Source organism: Centruroides sculpturatus, unplaced genomic scaffold, assembly GCF_000671375.1.
Source record: "Centruroides sculpturatus isolate CEXI.00-Female unplaced genomic scaffold, Cexi_2.0 scaffold247, whole genome shotgun sequence".
Taxonomy (NCBI): domain Eukaryota; kingdom Metazoa; phylum Arthropoda; class Arachnida; order Scorpiones; family Buthidae; genus Centruroides; species Centruroides sculpturatus.
Genome location: NW_019384615.1, coordinates 165,949 through 188,868, shown reverse-complemented (window position 1 = coordinate 188,868; position 22,920 = coordinate 165,949). Strand labels below are relative to the sequence as shown.

At 27.4% G+C, this 22,920-nt stretch overlaps 1 protein-coding gene across 2 annotated transcripts; it reads right to left on the bottom strand.

Moving 5' to 3' along the window:
- Positions 1-1,691: 1,691 nt before the first annotated feature.
- LOC111625360 lies at positions 1,692-19,066 on the bottom strand. Of its 2 annotated transcripts, XM_023368498.1 has the most exons (7): positions 18,909-19,066; positions 18,100-18,228; positions 17,937-18,023; positions 17,695-17,845; positions 6,828-7,027; positions 3,911-4,148; positions 1,692-1,923 (listed from the first exon to the last, which is right to left on the bottom strand). In XM_023368498.1, exons 2-7 carry the CDS (start codon positions 18,193-18,195, stop codon positions 1,787-1,789), a joined length of 909 nt encoding a protein of 302 aa, XP_023224266.1. In that variant the 5' UTR covers positions 18,196-18,228; positions 18,909-19,066; the 3' UTR covers positions 1,692-1,786. The 2 variants fall into 2 exon arrangements, with proteins under 2 accessions (XP_023224266.1, XP_023224267.1); XM_023368499.1 differs by lacking the exons at positions 17,695-17,845; positions 17,937-18,023; positions 18,100-18,228; positions 18,909-19,066 and adding exons at positions 16,591-16,741; positions 16,833-16,919; positions 16,996-17,126.
- Between the last annotated feature and the right edge of the window lie 3,854 nt (positions 19,067-22,920).

Here is a 22,920-nt window from a genome sequence, read left to right as displayed (position 1 = left end):
GAATTCTGCTTGCTGATAAATTGTTACTATTTTTAATACGATATTATTTATACAGCGTTTGATAATTGAGTTTATTGATATGGATTAGAAGAAGGAAAGAAAATTAACCGAAGTATGTGTAAAGTCGACTAAGTTATAGGAAAAGTTATAATCTTTACTCATTTTGGTTAAGCTGACAACAGGAATGGCGCGTTAAAACTTTATTGGAGCCAGGCAAATTTGAATTAGAGGGACTTCAATTTTCTTCTGGGAAATTTCTCGATATCTTCGTTTTCTAATGCGACCTAAAGCGGGTCAAGTTCTGCATTGCGCCACTGCACCATGCGCTTGCACCACACCAATATAGTCTCCAAATATGGTTCCAATTTAAATTTCGATATTCTTACTACAGTAATTAGTTTATAAGAGATTTGTTTGGAACCATCCGTTGGTGGGGTCCTTAGGAAATTACTCTTTTTCCCTTATGAAACTCTGACGGAGCCCTACATATCCAGGACAGATCCGGAGTTGCTTGCCCGGATCCTCCAGAGTACCCCTAATTGCCTCTGTCATCGTTCTTGCTTGTTTTAAAGTATCAACTTGATATATTGAAAAATAAATCAAGTTTCCTGCAATTTATTTATCATAATAATAAATTATTTTCGTTAAAAAGATAAGTAATTATAAATTTATGGCAAGTCATAAGCGCTGACTATATTCTATATTGGTTTTCATCACTCTGCATAGAAAAAAAATATTACTTTGTTTATAAAGTACGAAATCGTGCTTGTTGTCAGATTGATAATGATTTTTAGATTAAACAAAATAAAATTATTAAATTTAATATATTTATAGAAAAATATGAAAGAATAGAATGAAGAAGAAAAGGAAAAAACTACACAAATAGTAAAATGCGCCGTATTTAATAATGATATTACTACAGGTAACCCCCGTATAACACGGGAGTTACGTTCCAGAAAATTGCCATGTTATACGAATCCATGTTATACGAAACAAAGTAGTAGTGCGAAAAGGAGGATTAGGTTCCAAAAATTAAAAACATGCTGTTAAATCCTTATTTAAATCGGATTTATTATTAATTTTTTTCATGGGTAAAATACTTATTTATTATTTAAGTAAATATTTTACCAGAGGATTATTCATTTTATATGATGATCTCAGCATGAGCATCATCAATTGGTAACAGTTTTCGGGTGTGTTCGTTAATAGCGGTCGCTCTGCAACGGGAGTGCGCTGCTGTTTGTAGGCATTTAGGAACGACGGGTGAAAGAAAGATGGCGGCGCCAATTGTAAAATTTAACCATTAAATGGATTATTTGTTGAAAGAGCATTCAAAGTAGCCACGAAAACAATTAGAATGATAGCGCGGAGTTACGCGGAGGTATAAAAGAACGCACCCTTTATTACATTTTATGTTGTACGAGCCAATTCCCGAACAGTGTTAGAGTGAACCTGTTCTATACGGGGGATGTTTCCAATTCTCGAACCGTGTTAGAGTGAATCCGTGCTATAGAAGTGCCGTGTTATACGGGGGATGGTACCAATTCTCGAACCGTGTTAGAGTGAATCCGTGCTATAGAAGTGCCGTGTTATACGGGGGTTACCTGTATTTATAATTTATTTTGGAGTTGGTTCCAGGACTTGGTCAAGGAGTTTGATGAAATAATCTTGTTTTAATAAGTAAAATTCTTATAGCAATCAGCCAATTGAATATTATTATTTTATTCATCTGCATAGTTTGTTAAATATTTCTACTTTATACGAAATACAGAATTTGATTTTTGTCTCAATCGATCATCTCGGTATAACAGTCTCTCATTTCCTGAAGCCTTTTCTTAAAACATTTGTCCTCATTATTTAATTTTGATCTTATGGCCTCTCTCACACTACTAGGAGGGATTTGGAATTTATTGGCAACATGATCTGAAAAATAAAAATAAAATTTATCAAATGATGATCGATAATTTATTTCTTAATATAATATATGTAGGTTTGAATATTCTAGCCAAATTTGCTTTAAAAATATATCATTTATATCCTTCTGCTATCAAAATTCTTCGAAACGTTATGATTGAATTTTCGAAAAATAGATTATAGCAGTTTTAACATATATTTAAAAAGTATAAGATATTAAGTTCTACTTCGTAATAATGTTTGATAGGATACAGTAACGTAAAATGTGTGCGATATGAGAAAGGGAGGATTTTCAATGAAAAGCTAGCCTTTATTTTGGTGTCAGACAAGTGATGAAAACGTGTAAAACTCCATGTGCCAACTTATTGGTCAGGTAACCTCACAACCCTTGATGAGGTCGCGGGTTCAGTTTAGATAGTATTTTTTCTTCTTTATTTTACTATAGCTAAAATACACTTAAATAAATAAAACGTGAGAATTCTACAAAAGCGACATTTTACTTTAATGTCATAATATTTACAGAGTATACAATAGAATGTAAAAAGTATCAAAATTTAATTTTATGACATGTTCAAAATTAAAAGGAAGTGTAGATACAACTTTATTTTTTATTACATCGACATCTTGTAGGGCCACTTTTTTTCGACACACTCAGCTAATGATTTTGGTATGCTTCGAACTAGTTTCACAAAGTACTATGGCAAATACTTTCCAAGCATTTTACATTGCATCATTTAATTAAGGAGTGAAAACTATCTGCCTTTGTTGTATACTGTTCAAGCCATTTTTTCCCAGACGTTTTCCATGGTGTATTTTTGGGTCTGGCGTTTTTTGTAGGGCAATTCAGAAACTGAATGCATGTTTCTGCCATCCGTTTTTTGATCGCTTTCTAAAAAATAAAATGATCTCCATCTAGAAGCCATCCAAAAACACATAATTACACATATACTTCTATGTATTTCTCTGGATTCATTGTTATAGGAAGTACTGTACTACTAAATCAATTTTTCTTCCTGCATCCCATGCCATCATTATTCCCATGTTACTGTCTACTCATTTGAACGTTTGGATCTTTCCATAAATCATTCCACTAGGAATGTACGCCATCAGGGGCACCTAAGTTGAAACGTTTTTCATCAGGAGACAATATATTTTCCCAATTAATGTGTCTTCCATCCATTTGAAAATGGTAGTTCTTCATTGTTCTTTATGAGTTAGTGCCTTCAATTTTACGTATGTTGCGTATGCAGATTGATAGGGAATATGGGAAATAGTCTGACGAGAAACAGGTGTTGACATTATGGCAGAAATTTCGCTAGAAGACATCTTGTCGTTGTTTGTCAGTCTTAGATCTGAAGTCCTTAGGAACTAACTAGATAGTTCCTTGATAGTTCCGTCTGTTCTTCTTTGTAGTACATTTTAAACTACTCCTTTGACTCTGTTGAGCAATGGTGCGAATTGATTTTCCTGGTTCATAAAGTTCCCAAGTGTTCCGAATTTTATTTTCTGCAAATTGACACAAGGCATTTTGCTCTAGCTAGTCAGATTCCTGTAAGTAGACCCCTATAACACTGTTGATAATTCCGTTTTATATGAATTCCATGAATTATCAACAGTGTTATAGGGGGGGTCAACTGTATATATCCAATCTATGCAAATTACATTGGAGTGCGCAAATACTGTATCTAACTGAGAAAAATGAATTGCATCTGCTTGTCTTTACAAATGGATGTCTTAAAAATGATACTGTACTTTTTTATGAATTGTTGTACACTAAATATTGTGACAATAAAGTGAAATATTACGTCAGAACTCTCACGTTCCATTCGTTTAATCAATAGAAAAAAACACAAATAGTGATCTCCTTATAGTTATAAGCAGGAGTTTATATCGATTTTTATTTATTTATTGTTTTCATAACATTATATTAGATAAAAGCTATATAGTAAACATAGAGTGTACTCCTAATATTAACGAAAATTCCAAATAAACATACCAATTATCAACTTTATTTTCATTCTATCCAGTGAAGGTTTAGATGTTCCATCTGGACGTTTAGCACCGATGAGGGAATGTGTTGCTAACATTTCTCTTCCAAATACTTCGACCATAAGTTCGGCTGTATATCTTTTAGGCGTGGGAAATGCTTCCAGACGTTTGAATACGTCTGGAGTTATATTTAACAATTCGCATAGATCGTGGCTCAATTCTTTTTCTGGTGTAAATGCTGATGGCTATGAAAGCATGAAAAGAAAAAATCAAATAAACCATAAGTACTTGATTGATTTATGTAAACATATTACATAATATAGAATGTTGGAATAAAAAGTTTTAAAATTTGTGTTAATTGATTCAATTAATAATCAAAATGCACAAGTAGGATTATATATTTCAATACTTTTACGTTAAAAAGTAAGCAAGAATCAGTTCTTTAGAATTAAACTTGAATAAAACCTTAGTAAGTTTATTAAACCTTATCAATCAAATAATTACTGAATTGTCTGAATGAAAATGAAATAGCTGATAACGTTAATTTCGATTATAGTAGTTATATCTTTCTAAAGATGAGTCACGATTGAAATCTCAGAATGTGGCTAATATAATCGATGAGGAGAAATTACAACATAACGTCAGCAACTAACATTTATACACAAATCAACCATAATAGTGAATAAAAATAATTTTATTTAAATAATGACAAGGCAATGGATTTATTTATTAAACTATTTAGCAACTAATCATATATTAGTTAATTAATAGTTAATTAGTTAATTAATTACATGAATAATTAATAGTTTAAGTTAAAATATAATTATGAAAAAATTAAGTTGAAAATAAAAGAATCACTTAAAAACTGAGAATAAAAGGGGAGTGCAACATCTCACAAAGTGTTTCATTCATCCAACAAATCAAAATTTAAATAACTGTACTATACATAAATTTTACCCCTAATGCTAATGTTGCTGGGCCCAGATAGGGAATTACCAGTTTTAATGAACATATTAAATATTTTGACCATTTACTTTTATGCAAATACTTCCATTAGTTACAACACATTTGTTAACGGTTACTTTATACAGTATTATATAATCATTTGTTTTTATTTATGTCTATTTTTTATTACGTATTTTGATTGTTATCCTTTTTTATTTGTATTTTATTCTTTTGTTACAGACGTTATTTTCGGTGGAGGATATCAATTGTCTTATGACATTTCCTTTTGTACATGCAATAAATAAATAAATGCTATACAAAACACTACGTAACATTTACATGCCGTTTTAAAAAAATCCTCGAACATCCTTAGAATTAAAGGCATCTATAATAATAGGGAAAACATTTCTGATTGAATCTAATGTCTCAGGTTTAAGTCTTTCAAGCAGAGTGCAATAATAATAATTGCATTAGTGAAATTGTGCAGCATAATATATGAACTAGGGTTTCTCATTTCCCGGTCTTTTGCTTGTCCCGGGATTCCGGGATAAAAGTGAACTGTTTCCCCTGATCCCGGGAAATCCCGGGATAGAATCAATTATTTTTAAGGTATACAAAATATCTTGAAATTAAATGATATAATTATTTTTCATTTTTTAAAGTAATTTTAAAGTTCTGTATCATCCAAAATCATATTAATAATGCTGTGTAAGATATATAATAAAAATTACCTTTGAATTACATAGAAATTTTCACAAATAGAAAAAAATTATTAAAGTTTGCTAGAAAATGCATATAACAACAACAACAAAAAATGCTTTGAATTGAGTTAAAAATTAAAAATTGAACTTAGATCAAACTTATAACTTAGAAGGTAATTTTCGTTTTTTAAATAAAATATAATACAAAATATTGTAAACTTTTATAAGATTTTAAAAAGCAAAGATGATCAATACTCCGATCACTCACTCTAATTCTTATTTTAGTAATGAAAAGTCTTGCCACCGAGAATGCCCTTTCCGATTCAATTGATGTGATTGGAATAGTGTTTAATGCATTTAAGAGAAGACAGATATTATGTGTTTTTTCACCTGTAGCCTGGAAGATTTCGAGTTCGTTTTCGAGATTGTAGTACTTCTTTCGCTCTCTAGTATTCTTGATTTGTCTACCTTGGCTGCTTTAATAGCGGCATCAAGCTTAGAGCTCGATAATTCGGCAATTCATTTGGCTTTAATAATCAGGTTTATGAAGAAAAACTTCATACTTGCAGACTTTGTACTCGTTTGTATCCTTGCCCAATTTGCACAATCTGGCGTCAGGCATTTATTGAAGCTACTGGGCATGGTTAAAACTCAAGACAGCGTAAGCACAATTATTCCAGATATTACAGGTTCCGACAAGTAAAGAATTTTTATAGTCCTGCCACAAATAAGCTATATATTGATTATTGACCATTTGTGACATGCTATAACGAGCAAAAATTTAAAAAAAACTAATAGGTAGGTTTAAAATTAATAAATACAAATGTATTCTGACAGTGAATGAGTTAATTATGCTTTTTATTTGCAAAATTTCTTAACCTTAACACAAAATAAGAAAAAAAGTGAATTTTTAAGAAATTTGCGGGATTTCCCGGGATAAGAAAAATTTCCCGGGATATTTTCCGGGTTAAAAAAACAACCGGGATCCCGGAATCCCGTTTGAGAAACACTAATATGAACGATCTTCTCATCTTAGCGTTTGGAAAATGCAATTCAGCTATATCTTTTATTAACAAGTTCAGATTGACCACCGAAAGTAAAATGTAAAACAAATTTTGAAATAAAAATTGATTTTTTCATTTCAAATTTAGTACTAAATTTCAATTATTGAAAATTTGATAATATAAATCATCATTATCATAATCATATTTTCGACCATTTTAATTTGTAATTTTCAAATTCATCCTTATTTCTTGTGATTTTATAACAGAAAATTACCTCATTTTGCATGGATCTTTCGAGTTCAGTCTGCTTACGAGTCGGGAAATTAGATATCGGCCAAGTAGTACTGATTGGTATTAAGTTTTGATTTATCTGCGATGACTGCTGTTGCTGTTGTTGCTGCTGTTGTTGACCTTGTCGATGATTTCGGAGACTGCTTACTAATTCTCTCATTTCGCATAATAATTCTTTCATTTCTGTAAAAGTTTAGACGCATTATAAACATTGAATTCTTTTAAATTAGTAAATTAAATTAAAAATATAAAATTCAATAACAGAAACTTTACAAAAAATTACTTTTTTCGTCTTGTATTTATCAATGATGTAATTTACTACTTGTGACACGTTCCTTTAAAGTATAATAATTTTCAGTATTCAATAAAAATTTTTAAAACTTTAAACTTGATAATGTGTAGAATTCTATAAGCTTGTTTTCTAATGATAGAAACATTTTAATTCCTTACATTAGTAATTGGATAGCACAGATGGTCCAACAATTTAAAAAAAGGTGGATAAGATGCCATTTGGAATGATGCTCCTCACTCATATAATAATAATATAATGATAATGCAATAAGAACAGCATCAATTAATTTCACTATTACTCAGAAAACTTTTATTGTTTTTTCCTATATTATTTACATATATAATTGCAAAAAATTATGCATTTCAGCAGGTTAACATGTATTTTCATTTTGCCATTACGTTAAACTTTATTTGCATCTATAATACTAATATATAATGTTATTAAGTGAGATTATGCTAGATAATTAATGGTTCTAGCGTAATTCTATGTTTATGAAATTTTTTGAAGATATTCTTCGTATGAAAACTTCTGGAAGACACAGGAAGACTCGTTTTGTAAATTTGTTTAAATACAACACGTATTACTTGTATTATACAAGTAAACTATTTATAAATTTATTTCATGTATCTGTTAAGTGTAATTGGTAGTTTGATACAGATTCAATAAGAATAAATTCAGACTATAAGTTACATAATCAAAAATATAATACACTGTGTTGACCCTGCTAAATATTTCCACACATATCATTTGTTTTCTGCTTGAAAAATTACATCACAGGCAAACGTGTATTTTCATTTTGCCATTAATCTTTGTTAATACTAATATATTATTATGTTAGCATTACCAAAGCTGTTTTGTTTAGTGTTGACTATGACAAAGTGTTTAAATGCTGTGGAAGCCAATAGATAAGTTTTGCAGTTACAGTATATTCTCTAAGACAACTTTCCAAACAGATAATCAATGATTTATATTTTCAGCTGTAATAAATTACCTTTATAGTCTGTTATTCCTTTGTGATGCAAAATGTCCTACAGTATTACAAATTGTTTCCAATCTAATATTAACAGATAAAGAAGTATAACTTATATGTTCTCAAATTGCATCTATATTTGAGAATGTTTCAACTTAGAAAACAATTTTTAATTTTGGAAATATTTGAATATTTGAAATGCTGCATTATGTCACTTATTGTATATTGCATCTTAGTGGGATCTGTATCATTGTCAAATCACATATATCAGTAGTAATAAAATGATGATTATGCCTAGGTCTGTTGACAAGTTGTAGGGTTTAAATTTACAGCAGACTTCTTTTGCCCCTTAATGGACAATTTTTATTATTATTATTTTNTCAAGAGATATTTTTATGCTTCTCTGTAAAACAATGTTTCATATGGTTTTATTTATAACAGTATATATCAATTTATATTTTATTAAATAAAAATCTTGAATTTCCAAAACAAAGTTGATGGGTTCATTTTATCGAAGGAAACAGAAAAGTTTGAATCAAGTATAGAATTACAGTTTAATCAGGACTTATTTATAATTACTTTAGTCACGATTAGTTTCATATTAGAAAACTATTCATGAAACTAATGATACATATTCTAAAGTTACAAAAACTGATTGGTTAATCGGAAAGGAAGAGATATATCATTTTGCCATTCAGTAAAACAAAGTTATGTAAGGTTTTACTTTAAAAAAACTATTAAATCACTCAGTTTTATTAGAAAATTGAATCAAATTTCGGCTTTTACAAGTAAATCTAATTGGGCAACGTTAAAAATAAAAGCACAGACTTTCGTTTCCTGTAGAAAATGTAATTTGACCTTGGTTCGAGACGAATTAAACCAAACATAGACACCAATCGGAAAAGTACTTTATTATGAAACTACAGAGAATCCATTAAACTGTAAAGTATGTTTCTTGTAGAAATCAATAGGCAAGACTTCATTCATAAAAGCACGAACTGGGAAGCCAAACGACAAGGTTATAAGTGCAATAATAATCTTTTATAATGAATACAAGCTTGTTTACTTCGTCCTGTAATTTCTCGAACTGGAAACAAATTATTGTTTAAGTAACACATATTGATGTATAGAATCCCTTTCAAATACTCATTCAAATAACTTTAAATATAGGAAAAACAAAAATCGAAATTCGAATCAAAATTTACAATTTTTCCACTCCACTCTCAGAAAAATCCCCAGCTCCATCCTCTCAACTACCTTGATTATGTCAAATACTTTTTAAATGTAGGATTAAATAAAATGATAAAAATAAAATGAATTTTAAATATAATTTCTACAACTTGCATCATTCTTTTGATTCTAAGATATAAAATCAGTTACATAATAAATTACAAAAATTAACTAATATCAGTAGATTTTTTATAAAAATCCAAAAAGTTTAACATTTAATTTCATAATACAAAAAAACGTTAAATAAATGTCATATTAAGAAGTTGAATTTTATTTTTGATAAAATATAAGGTAGCATTTTATCAGTAAATAGGATATTACAAAAAAATATTTAATTGGGCCGCAATTTGAAAAAATGCATACATATAAATTCCCACAGACGGATGGACGACAGTCCATCCGTCTGTGGGAATTTACTTATCCGTCTGTGGGTAGGATTAACTATATGCAACTTCTGATATAAACTGGAAGTCAGGTTATTTCAATTCAAATCTTTTCCCCTGAAAGTAGTTAATAGACGACTGGCACAACTCTAGTGTTAAAGGAAAAGTATGATATACAGAGGCAAGTCACTACTAATAATTTGAGGAGGAAGGCATATATTTAAATAAATTAAAAATATGATTAAAATTGCAGCCTGGCATTGTAAAGATGCCACAAAAAATATTTGCCTTGTTTATTTATTAATTTATTATAATTATTAATAGTATTATTCTAATTATAATAACTATAAAAAGGATAGTGTATAATTAGAGTATACTCTCAATCTAATCTAATCAGATTTATATAAAAATGTATACAGCATAGTATTTATGTAAATTACAATATTAATTACAAATATATACCTTTATAACATATATAATCAAAATAAATAAAGTACTGGTACAGAATATATTCAGATTTTTAAATATTTAAACATCTAAATGCTTATCATAAAATAATATGAGAAATTTGGTACTGTACCATAATAATTTTATTGTCCTAAAGCCTAAACTATCTACAGTAAATATTTAGTTATAGAAATCAAAGTTTCTTTATTTATAAATATGATTTAGTGAAATTTGTTTCGATTAAGTATTAGTNCTATTAACAGTCTCTATTAACAGTCATTTCCAGAAAGCTTTGAACTGTGCTGTATACGTGTGTGTAGGCTCGATGTATATACACGTACTGTACATTATAATAAATAGATTTCTGTATAATATAATATTAATAATAAACATGAATAAAATTTTCAATTATACGTGCAAAAAGAGAGAAAACGGAAGAATAACATTGTAGTCTCCATAATATAAAAATGAAAGTATTTTGACAATATTGTTTAATGATAACCATTTCCTTTTTTTAAATAGGATAATATTATTAAAAAATACGATAAGTTTATTTTTATATCATAAATTTATTTAACTTACAAACAAAGTATCTGTTTTCTTCTCACAGTAAACTGTCATGGCGTCTGATACAGGTAAGGAACAATTGTTTTTTCTTGTTACAATTTAAAATAAAGCTGGCGTAAGTATAAATTTTAAATTAAATTGATTTATTTTTCTTTTAAATTGACGTTATCAGACTATATACATGAAAAAAATATTGCATTTAGTGGCATTTATTTATTTATTTATCGCACTGAAGTACGCACTGTTAGAGGCCGAAACCATTACAAAAAGAGTATTTTGAAAGATAAATATACAATGAAGACAGACAGAATTAGAAGAAGAAAGCAAATGTCAATCTCCCATCCAACTTTGGTCAAACGAAGAACGTCGCCAGTATAATAATAAACTCTTTCTAATTTTACATTTTCGAACGGCTCTACCGAAAAAATATTTCGAATGCCAGAAATACTGATCAATTATTTAAATTTTCTAATACGTAACAATTTATAATTTAATTTTTAAAAACTCAAAAGATCAAGAATACACCAGAAAATCTTAAAAAGAAAAGGAAAAAAAAAAAATCGAAATTTACTTCATGGCACAAACAGGAAATCTTTATTTCCTTAGAACGGAATTAAAAAACATCTGCCAGATTTTTCTCTTTAACTCGTTTCCTTTTTATTTATCAATTAAATACACTTACAAAAATTTATCATTTTATCAGCCAGAAAAAGCTCTACAGTAACGATTACAATTTGTAAAAATCACCTACAGACGGACAAAGCCATTACCTTAACGTTTTTTTTTTTTTACAACGAATTTATAAAACATTACAGTTATAACTCATATTTTTTAAAACCCAGAACGAGTTATTTTCGGTATGTTTTTCACATATCAATCATTAACCTCCATCACTCATATTCAGGGACAAAACATGAAGATTATTCATCAACAAAGCTGACAATACGTTCCAGATGGCAAATTCCGAAACATTTAACGACAATTTGTCTTTGTATTTCTTCTTCTATTTATTTTATTTAAGTATTNTTATTTTTTTTTGCTGGCTCTTAATTTTATTTCAGAATTTAATACTACTATATTTTGTATATTTTAATGTCCATTTTAAATTTTTTGTGTTTTTATTGTTGAATAAAGTTAATTGTGGTAGTTAATAAAACATAATAATCTCATTATTTAAATCATTATCTATTATCTAAAATAGGCATTATTTTATTATTTATTAGCAATTGAAACATTATTTTGCCATATTATTATGGTACATTAGTTTCAATATATTGTTTGTTAATTATACAGTATTTTAATTACTTTTTGGATTAAAATTCTTAATTATATTAGATGTATTAGCTAATTTTATAAATCACATTCTTAATTACTTCATACTATATTTAATAATTTAAATTAGTCATTAGAAGATTTATATGCTTGCACTATGTGATGGTAGTTTGAAATTCTGTAGGTGATATTGTAAAGTTTATTTATGGTGGAAAATATCTTTATGAAAAATTAGTTTTTATCTACGCAAAGAAAAAGTTAAGATAAATATGTAAACAACATTAAGGAAATATAAAATTATTCTTAATTTTTGTCTTTAATATTAATAATATTTTTTCATCAATTGATATTCTTATATTCTTCCAATAACTAATTTAGATTAACTGTAATTATTATTTCTTTATAAATCTATCAATTTACCAACTGTTTTTTTATTTATAAAACTATTGAATGAATTGTGTAATTTAATAGCACAAGAGACATTGTTTGCATTTGGCATTGTTTGGTATTGGGTTAAACCATGCCAAACAATCTTGTAAATTTAAAAAAAGAAACTTAAAAATTAGTCTCTTTCTTAAAAATAATAAATACTTGCATAAATTTAAGGAATTATTATAGATATAAAATATTATTACATATTAAAAATTATAATTCAAAAATATAAAACAAAATTTACATTGCAGTTAATATAATTGGTTTTTTTTAAATTTTTGTTACAAATTATGATTATTATAAAGATTGAAATAATATTTGTAAAGTTAGAAAACAAATAATAGAATGATTACCTAAAAATATTTTTGTATGTATACACACATTAATAGATTCTATAATTCAAAATAATAACACATGTGGTTGAAAAATTTTAGATTTTTAAGCCTGATTATAACTTGCAGACTAATGAATCTTATCAAGGATTTTTGAATTTTGAAATTTTAATCAAATCAAAACTTGTAAAAAAGGATAATAATTTTATAGTAAAATCCTCCACTCCTCCCAGAATATATTCAATAGATTATCACCAAAAGATTAATACACACTCTTTTCTGTATTTGTATGTGTGTATATATTGATATATGAAATATATATTTTCCAATTTATAGTTTCTTATTAATTTTATAAATTACCTTAACTATTAACTTACAAAAGTTTGAAATAAAATTTTGATAATTGTCTATTAGAATTTGAAAAATTCTAAAATTCAAATTCTAATATTTCATTTCATACAACAATTAGATTGAAAGAGAGGTAAATATGTAACTCCTGGAACAAATACATTATTGTACTCGGTAATCGTAATTAATGTACCCCTATTTGGTTGCATTGGTTGCATTTGGCTGCTAAATATCTCTAGTCTTTCTAGACAGCATTAAATAGGGGTTCTTTAATTACAATTGCCTGTCAATACCACTGGCATAACCAGGGAGGGGTGAGGGGAATGGGGCTCACTCTTTGTAATGAAAAATGCTAAATGTAGAAAAAAACAATTTAATTGTGAAGTAAACTACTGACTTAGTAATTTATGTATATTTGTTATAATACATTGTTGCGTTAAAAGTGAAAATCTATTAAAATATGTAGTGATTCATATTAAGTTTTAATTTGGGCCCTCCTTTATTTCAGATCTAGTTATACTATTGGTTAATATAGTATTTATAATAGAATGCTTTTTGAATAGTTTGAAAAAAGCATTGCTTTAAACATAACTGATTTCATAATTATGATTACAAATTTTGTTTATTACTTTGTTGTATTCAACTACTCAAAACTGGATATACTTAGTAAACAAAGTGCATGAAACCAATCTCAACCAGCACAATTTTATAAAAAGCAAATATTTACAACCGTGTTAAATGAGTCTGATGATGCCCATTTAACACAGTCAAAAATGTTTGCTTTCTTATAAAATTATGCTGGTTGAGATTGGTTTCGTGTGCTTTGTTTATTACTTTTATTATTTGTAGTTTACTTTTATTCTAAAAACTTTTTAAAATAGTAATAAACTAAGTGAGTGATTAGTTAATTTCAAAGTTATATCATTGATATTAGATTTTAATACCAGTATCAATAATTTATATATAAACACCTTATTCTTGAATTTGCATTTTCCTAAAAGACACTAAAACAAAGAAGAAAATTTACGAAAGGTATTTACTGTATAGGCTGTATTTATATACTGAGCTAAAAAAGTAACAACAGTTAATACATATAAAAAAGAAACTGTTATAACAACATATTCATATTATATAATTTAAGTAATTGTTTTTATTTGTTAAAATTAATGTGTTAAAGAATTGGCAGAAATATTTTAAAATTTAAACTAAATAACTTAACAATTTTAAAAACTTACAAAAATTTTATAAAAAAAACACTGGTCATAAATTCAAAAATTAAAAGTTTGTTAAATTTATAGATTTTAAAACTTTTTGTAATTATAAAATCTAGTGAGGCAGCTATGTCATTTTTCTAGAAGCCTACAAAGAAAGATAGAAGAGTGTGCTTCATTTGTGTCAAGTGGTTGTCAATTATGTAACTCTGTTTATTCAGTTTGTTACTTTTTAAGTAAATAAATTTAAATTTAAATGAAACAAGCAAATATTTATTGTCATATCATTACAATGCCAGGCTGCAATTTTTAATCATATTTTTAATTTATTTAATTTAAAATATATGCTTTCTACCTGAAATTAGTATTGTCTTGTCCCTGTAAATCATACTTTTCCTGTTAGCAAGGAAGTCATGTTGGTCATTTATCTAATTCCTTTCAGGAAAAAGTTTGAATAGACATAATGTGACTTCTGATTCATATCAGAAGTTCCTGTATAGTTAATCAGGGCCTTATTGCCCCTAAGCTTTCCACATCTAGTTTGACTTTCATCTATCCCATTCTATTCTTAAGATTAAGGAAGGACGGCCATACAGACAGACAACAGTGAGAATTTATAGGCCTATAATTTTTTTTTCAAATTACAGCCCACTGACTGAGCATATGTTTGATAAAAATTTGAAATTTTATTCCTTTGAAACACTAATTACATGACAAAATATTACGATTCATGAACTTCCTGGAAAAAAGTTGATAAAAACTTTTGTTTGATTTCAACTACAATTAGATTATATACAACCATTTACAGTTTCATGCTGCTTTGTAATGAATAGATCCATTTTGTACTGTGATTAGATTTATAGATTGGTACAAAGACTAATATAAAGTTAATAATTTTTAGATGAGAATTCAATTCATGGTAGCATAAGATTTTAATGTATGGTATGCTAAAATAACAGTTTTAAATGAGAACAATATATATTGGAAACAAGTTTATTCAATTAACATGTTAATAATAAATAATATTATGCCTGTAATATTATAAATAAAACATCAATTGATATAATGATAACAGTGATAGACATAATTTTCAACATTGAATACTGTGTTTGTTTTTTTTTAACTCTTTCTGGCCTGTAGGTACTAAAACAACGTTTAAATCATTCTGGTTAAGAGTTCAGCTAAACCACAGTCGGTGACCAGGTGATAAGAGAAAGGTCTGATATATCCAGGACAGCAGCCTGGGTAAAAATTTCCAAGCTTTTTTACTAGTTGGATTTAATAGACAAGCCAGGATTTACAACAGATTAAATTGATATTAAAGCACATTATTTTATTTTAAACTGAAAAAATTCATAATGATAAAGCTAAATATGCATTAAAAGCATTTTTTAATTTACAAAGCATTGTTATTTCTAATGGAGTACACATAAATAACCACTTTATTGTATAATTAAAATATCCAACTCATATTATTGTTTCATTTTCCTAACTTTTANGATAAAGCTAAATATGCATTAAAAGCATTTTTTAATTTACAAAGCATTGTTATTTCTAATGGAGTACACATAAATAACCACTTTATTGTATAATTAAAATATCCAACTCATATTATTGTTTCATTTTCCTAACTTTTATAGAAACAATTTCTCTGCTAAATTTTTAAAACATTTATTTAATTGTAATAAAAATAAATAGAAAATAGATTATTGTAAATTATAGATTTTTATCATTGAAAGTATCAAATATTTACAAAAGAAATAACTATGAACAAGCATGTTTTGGTAGTTTTTGGGTAGCACGCATGCTTTTTTATTATTTAATCCCTATTGTAACAGCATTACAGTCTGTTGCTATTCTTATAGGAATTAAGATTTTTTGCTTGGTTAGCTGCACTGTATAAATCTTATTTTACTTTTAATTTTGCTATATTAATATAGAAAGCAAAAAATATAAACATTACAACTATTTTACTTTTTTTTTTTTTTATTTTGACTAAGGTGGTGATGATAATTTTCCTATAGAGGCAATATTACATTACATATGATCATAAGATGCATAATTTGATGTAATGTGATATTACCATGTTATATATAATTAAAATGCAATACATAACATTTCTTAAAGTGAAAATTATTTGATAATTTTCAAGTATGTTTTTATATAAAATGTACAATATATTCCATATAGAATATAGCAACAGTAAGTATTTTCTGATATATTAACTAATTTTAATAATAATTTTTGGTTAAGTATACTTACCAATACAGTTTCTGTGTTCATTTTCTAATTTTCTTCTTGCCTGTTTTTCTACTTCCAGTTCCAATTTTAATTCCTCAAATTGTTTTTCTGATCTACTCAATTCTTGTTGAAGTTTCTGAATTTCTGCTGTTAGAACAGCTGCAATATTCACCTAAAACAAAAAATTCTTTCAGTTTTTAATATTGCTTATACAAATTTTAATCTTCTTCATAGATAATTTATAATAGACTTGATTAACTAACTTCATTGAGAAGTTTCTGAGTTTGTATTTCTCTTTCTTCTGGTGGAATTTTTAACCTGGATTGTTTAGGAGATATGTCTTGATGATCCTATACAAAAAAACAAATTTGCATAATTAATAATTGTTTTTTATATAAATGTTTTAAAATATCTTTCTACCCTTACCTCTTCATTGCAATTAATATAACGTCTGTTCAATTTGCTGATATCATTATATCTAATCATTGATATTGATGTTGCTTGGTTCTCCACAAGTTGCATAGATGATTAATGTAACTTTTTAGATTTAATTATCTTCAATTTATGTAAAAAAAAAATTAGTTTTTAATGTTTAAACTTTAGAAAATAATGAAAAAAATTCTATTACTTCATAAAATTTTAATTTATAATTAATTTAAAGAATTTTAAAATGTAAAAGTAAATAAAAGCAGAATTTAAACATTTTAAATAAACTTTTTATATAAAAATATCTTGTGTAAAGAAACAAAATTTGATATATTTTATTCAAAAATTAAATAAAACTCGCTTAGATCATTTCTATTAAAAAAAATATCTAAATATTAATTAANATTTTACTTTTTTTTTTTTTTATTTTGACTAAGGTGGTGATGATAATTTTCCTATAGAGGCAATATTACATTACATATGATCATAAGATGCATAATTTGATGTAATGTGATATTACCATGTTATATATAATTAAAATGCAATACATAACATTTCTTAAAGTGAAAATTATTTGATAATTTTCAAGTATGTTTTTATATAAAATGTACAATATATTCCATATAGAATATAACAACAGTAAGTATTTTCTGATATATTAACTAATTTTAATAATAATTTTTGGTTAAGTATACTTACCAATACAGTTTCTGTGTTCATTTTCTAATTTTCTTCTTGCCTGTTTTTCTACTTCCAGTTCCAATTTTAATTCCTCAAATTGTTTTTCTGATCTACTCAATTCTTGTTGAAGTTTCTGAATTTCTGCTGTTAGAACAGCTGCAATATTCACCTAAAACAAAAAATTCTTTCAGTTTTTAATATTGCTTATACAAATTTTAATCTTCTTCATAGATAATTTATAATAGACTTGATTAACTAACTTCATTGAGAAGTTTCTGAGTTTGTATTTCTCTTTCTTCTGGTGGAATTTTTAACCTGGATTGTTTAGGAGATATGTCTTGATGATCCTATACAAAAAAACAAATTTGCATAATTAATAATTGTTTTTTATATAAATGTTTTAAAATATCTTTCTACCCTTACCTCTTCATTGCAATTAATATAACGTCTGTTCAATTTGCTGATATCATTATATCTAATCATTGATATTGATGTTGCTTGGTTCTCCACAAGTTGCATAGATGATTAATGTAACTTTTTAGATTTAATTATCTTCAATTTATGTAAAAAAAAAATTAGTTTTTAATGTTTAAACTTTAGAAAATAATGAAAAAAATTCTATTACTTCATAAAATTTTAATTTATAATTAATTTAAAGAATTTTAAAATGTAAAAGTAAATAAAAGCAGAATTTAAACATTTTAAATAAACTTTTTATATAAAAATATCTTGTGTAAAGAAACAAAATTTGATATATTTTATTCAAAAATTAAATAAAACTCGCTTAGATCATTTCTATTAAAAAAAATATCTAAATATTAATTAAGTGAAATTTGATATTTTTTAGTATTAAATATGATTTAAAAGTTTAAAATAAATTAAATTTTATAAAGTAAAACGGTGCGCGTTATACAATAAAGCGCGTTAAAAATATTAAAAAATATATAATTAATTTTTGATTTCTTCCCTTTAATATATTAAATAATTTTCAAATAAAATTATAATATTAAATTTTCAAAATATTATTTTAAAATCGCTTTAAAAAAAAATGAAATCGAACAAAATGTGTTTTAACAATAGAAAACATCCGGTGGTAACGCGACGACAAACCGGAAGTTTGAAGTTTAAAGAGGGGGGAAGTATATTTGGAAAAGGTGCAATCACGTGATCGTAAGCGTTGGAAATGACGTAAGCTAGAGAGTTAGTGCGTTATTTAAATATATATATCTTACCTGGATTGTTAAAGTTTTTGCTATTTTCTTTGCAAAAGCTAAACGAAGACTGCAGAATGTGCAGTTGTTGATCGATGTGACGTCATGGCGATGCAGCATAGTCTCGCTTTATGATTGGTTGGTAGACAAGGTTGACTGCAGTAACTGCAGGAAGGGCAGAAAGAGCACTGCATTTCTTATTCTCGTCTTTACCATTCTTTAAAGTTTTTTCTTAAATTTTACATTAAAGATCGTATAGAAAATTTCTATCTGATGGGTTTCCATCAAGGAAGTCATGTTGGTCATTTATCTAATTCCTTTNCTAAAATTTTATTGGTATTTTTTTATCCGCTCAATTCATGCGCCAATCCTTTTCTTTACGCCATCCTCACGAAGCAGTACCGTCGCGACTTCTTCATTTTGCTCAGTCGTTATGGTCTCTGCACCAAACGTGCCATGAGGTACAAGGGGACCTACACGTGCAATCGTGGAATCAGAACAGGTACCTTGTGCCTCCAAAGAGGTAGAGGCGATCGAAAGTGCAGAGGAGATGACGGTCCTGTTTATGATGATGGCACAAGAAGTGTTTCATCTACAATCGATATGCTCCCAGAAATTGACGGATCCTCCTGCGAAGTAGTACGTTTAGGATCCGTAAGAAAACCAGGAGATAATTGCCGTCAGTTAAGTGTTGTCAGTGAAGATAGCGCACCTTCATCAGAAGAGGAAAGCAGCAGTCCTCTTCATAAAGGTTCTCCCCATCCCATAAAAAATAGTTGCACCAAATTGAATGTCCATAGTCTGGAACAAGAGGAAATACTGAAACGTGTATTAGGAGAGTGTGACCAAAAGAAATATTTCACAAGCAATGAAGTAATCATCACTAATAGAATTTTGCCTTTAGAAAATGGATGTTTTATCCCTAGTAGAGATTCTTCAGAGACTAAAATTTAAACTACTCTTGAATTTAGTTTCATACAGTCTTCTTTCTGTGTTTGTAAATGAATATTTAAATTATAAATACATTTAAGTAGATTAATTTATCTTTCTGCGATTTATACAAAGTTAATAGAATATGACATTTGTTTTACTTCAAAAAACCTTATTCTTTAGATTCTAACAAATTTGGAATCTAATTGTCATGTCATTCGTTTAGTTAATCATTTAAAATTTATAATGTCGACATTGTTTTAAATATTAATAAAAATATTTTCTAAAATAGATATGGAAAACACACGATATGGGTATAACCACGATGAATATGGAGGATCTTTTATCTATATCCACGGGTTCGTTCAGATCCACAAATGAGGCATCCAGATAGTGAAAAACTTGTGCTAACATACTGAGAGGGTTTGGCTTGATGGGATACAGCCAAGCAATAATTAGATCTTCAGGAAGATTTTCTGCGGGACACGCGAAGAAAACTTCGCGTAGCCAGCCAGTTGGTGAGGAGTAAATCCACGACCTTTCAGTAGTTTTATCTACTCGGTCTCTGGTGGGCCAGAGATGGTCCGTCCACGAAAAAGTATCGATTGCCGGGATTCGATCCCGGGTTCCCCAGAGCAATAGAGTGAGGTGTTAAATGCCTCGGCCATCCAGTATCTGTTAACTGTTAAATTTCTATATTAATCTATGTGAATCGATGAATCAAAAGGAGTTATGTAATTAAATCAAAAATAGCTTTAATATTTATTTTATTAGCACGTTTTTACAAAGAACACTTATTAAAAGATTACAAAGTCGTTTTTAAGCTATCGAATGACTTTTTAAGAGGAGTCTGCTTAACTTCAAAGAGTTCCTTGATTTCCTGTACTCTGTCTACGTGAAAAATCACCTCAACTCGTATTTATGTACATTCCAAAGACAATGAAGGTGAAAGTATTTCAATTATATACTAATAAGAATCTCTATTAACAGTCTCTATTAACAGTCATTTCCAGAAAGCTTTGAACTGTGCTGTATACGTGTGTGTAGGCTCGATGTATATACACGTACTGTACATTATAATAAATAGATTTCTGTATAATATAATATTAATAATAAACATGAATAAAATTTTCAATTATACGTGCAAAAAGAGAGAAAACGGAAGAATAACATTGTAGTCTCCATAATATAAAAATGAAAGTATTTTGACAATATTGTTTAATGATAACCATTTCCTTTTTTTTAATAGGATAATATTATTAAAAAATACGATAAGTTTATTTTTATATCATAAATTTATTTAACTTACAAACAAAGTATCTGTTTTCTTCTCACAGTAAACTGTCATGGCGTCTGATACAGGTAAGGAACAATTGTTTTTTCTTGTTACAATTTAAAATAAAGCTGGCGTAAGTATAAATTTTAAATTAAATTGATTTATTTTTCTTTTAAATTGACGTTATCAGACTATATACATGAAAAAAATATTGCATTTAGTGGCATTTATTTATTTATTTATCGCACTGAAGTACGCACTGTTAGAGGCCGAAACCATTACAAAAAGAGTATTTTGAAAGATAAATATACAATGAAGACAGACAGAATTAGAAGAAGAAAGCAAATGTCAATCTCCCATCCAACTTTGGTCAAACGAAGAACGTCGCCAGTATAATAATAAACTCTTTCTAATTTTACATTTTCGAACGGCTCTACCGAAAAAATATTTCGAATGCCAGAAATACTGATCAATTATTTAAATTTTCTAATACGTAACAATTTATAATTTAATTTTTAAAAACTCAAAAGATCAAGAATACACCAGAAAATCTTAAAAAGAAAAGGAAAAAAAAAAAATCGAAATTTACTTCATGGCACAAACAGGAAATCTTTATTTCCTTAGAACGGAATTAAAAAACATCTGCCAGATTTTTCTCTTTAACTCGTTTCCTTTTTATTTATCAATTAAATACACTTACAAAAATTTATCATTTTATCAGCCAGAAAAAGCTCTACAGTAACGATTACAATTTGTAAAAATCACCTACAGACGGACAAAGCCATTACCTTAACGTTTTTTTTTTTTTACAACGAATTTATAAAACATTACAGTTATAACTCATATTTTTTAAAACCCAGAACGAGTTATTTTCGGTATGTTTTTCACATATCAATCATTAACCTCCATCACTCATATTCAGGGACAAAACATGAAGATTATTCATCAACAAAGCTGACAATACGTTCCAGATGGCAAATTCCGAAACATTTAACGACAATTTGTCTTTGTATTTCTTCTTCTATTTATTTTATTTAAGTATTTTCCCATCTTTTTTTTTTTTTTTTACTAAAATTATCTCCTATTCTCGTTATTATTTAATTGTTATTTTACTATAAAAATTCAAGCGAATCTTTCCACTTGTAAAGATTAAAAAAAAAGAGTTTTAATTATTATTTTAAAATATTTTAATTCTTAAAAAGCGTAATTTAATATCCATAATAAAAATATTTCAACTTAAACGAATGCAATTTTAAATATTTTACGACGTTCTCCAGTATTTCTTAACAGGATTTTTCTTGAGTGGTTAGAAAATTCGAGATGAGAAAAAATCTAATTATTCTGTGTAAAATTAGATAAAACACTTTTAAAAATAAATAAATATATATATATATTTTAAAATCCAGAAAAAATATTTTAAATTAATTCTTTAATCTATGTAGATAATCTCAAAATATTGTTTATTTATTCTACCTTTAGTACATTAAAAGTACACTAATAATTCAGTTGTTTGGAGGGTTCGGCTACCATTAATGTATAATATATAGTATTTAATGTACTGTTATAATGTAGTGTTATCATCTAACAGGAAGAAGATAAAAAGGACGTCTAAAATAAAATAAAATAAAATAAAATAAAAGATAGCGAGAGTTGCAGGATAAGAACCGGCAAAGGATGATGATGATGATGATGATACATTATATCATGGCCTGATTTACAGTTTATAGCCTCGAATTATAAATCTACAGATTAAGGCCTCACATTTTAACATATATCATCATTTATTAGAAGGGAAGGGCCTCCTATATGTTACGGCTTAAGGACACG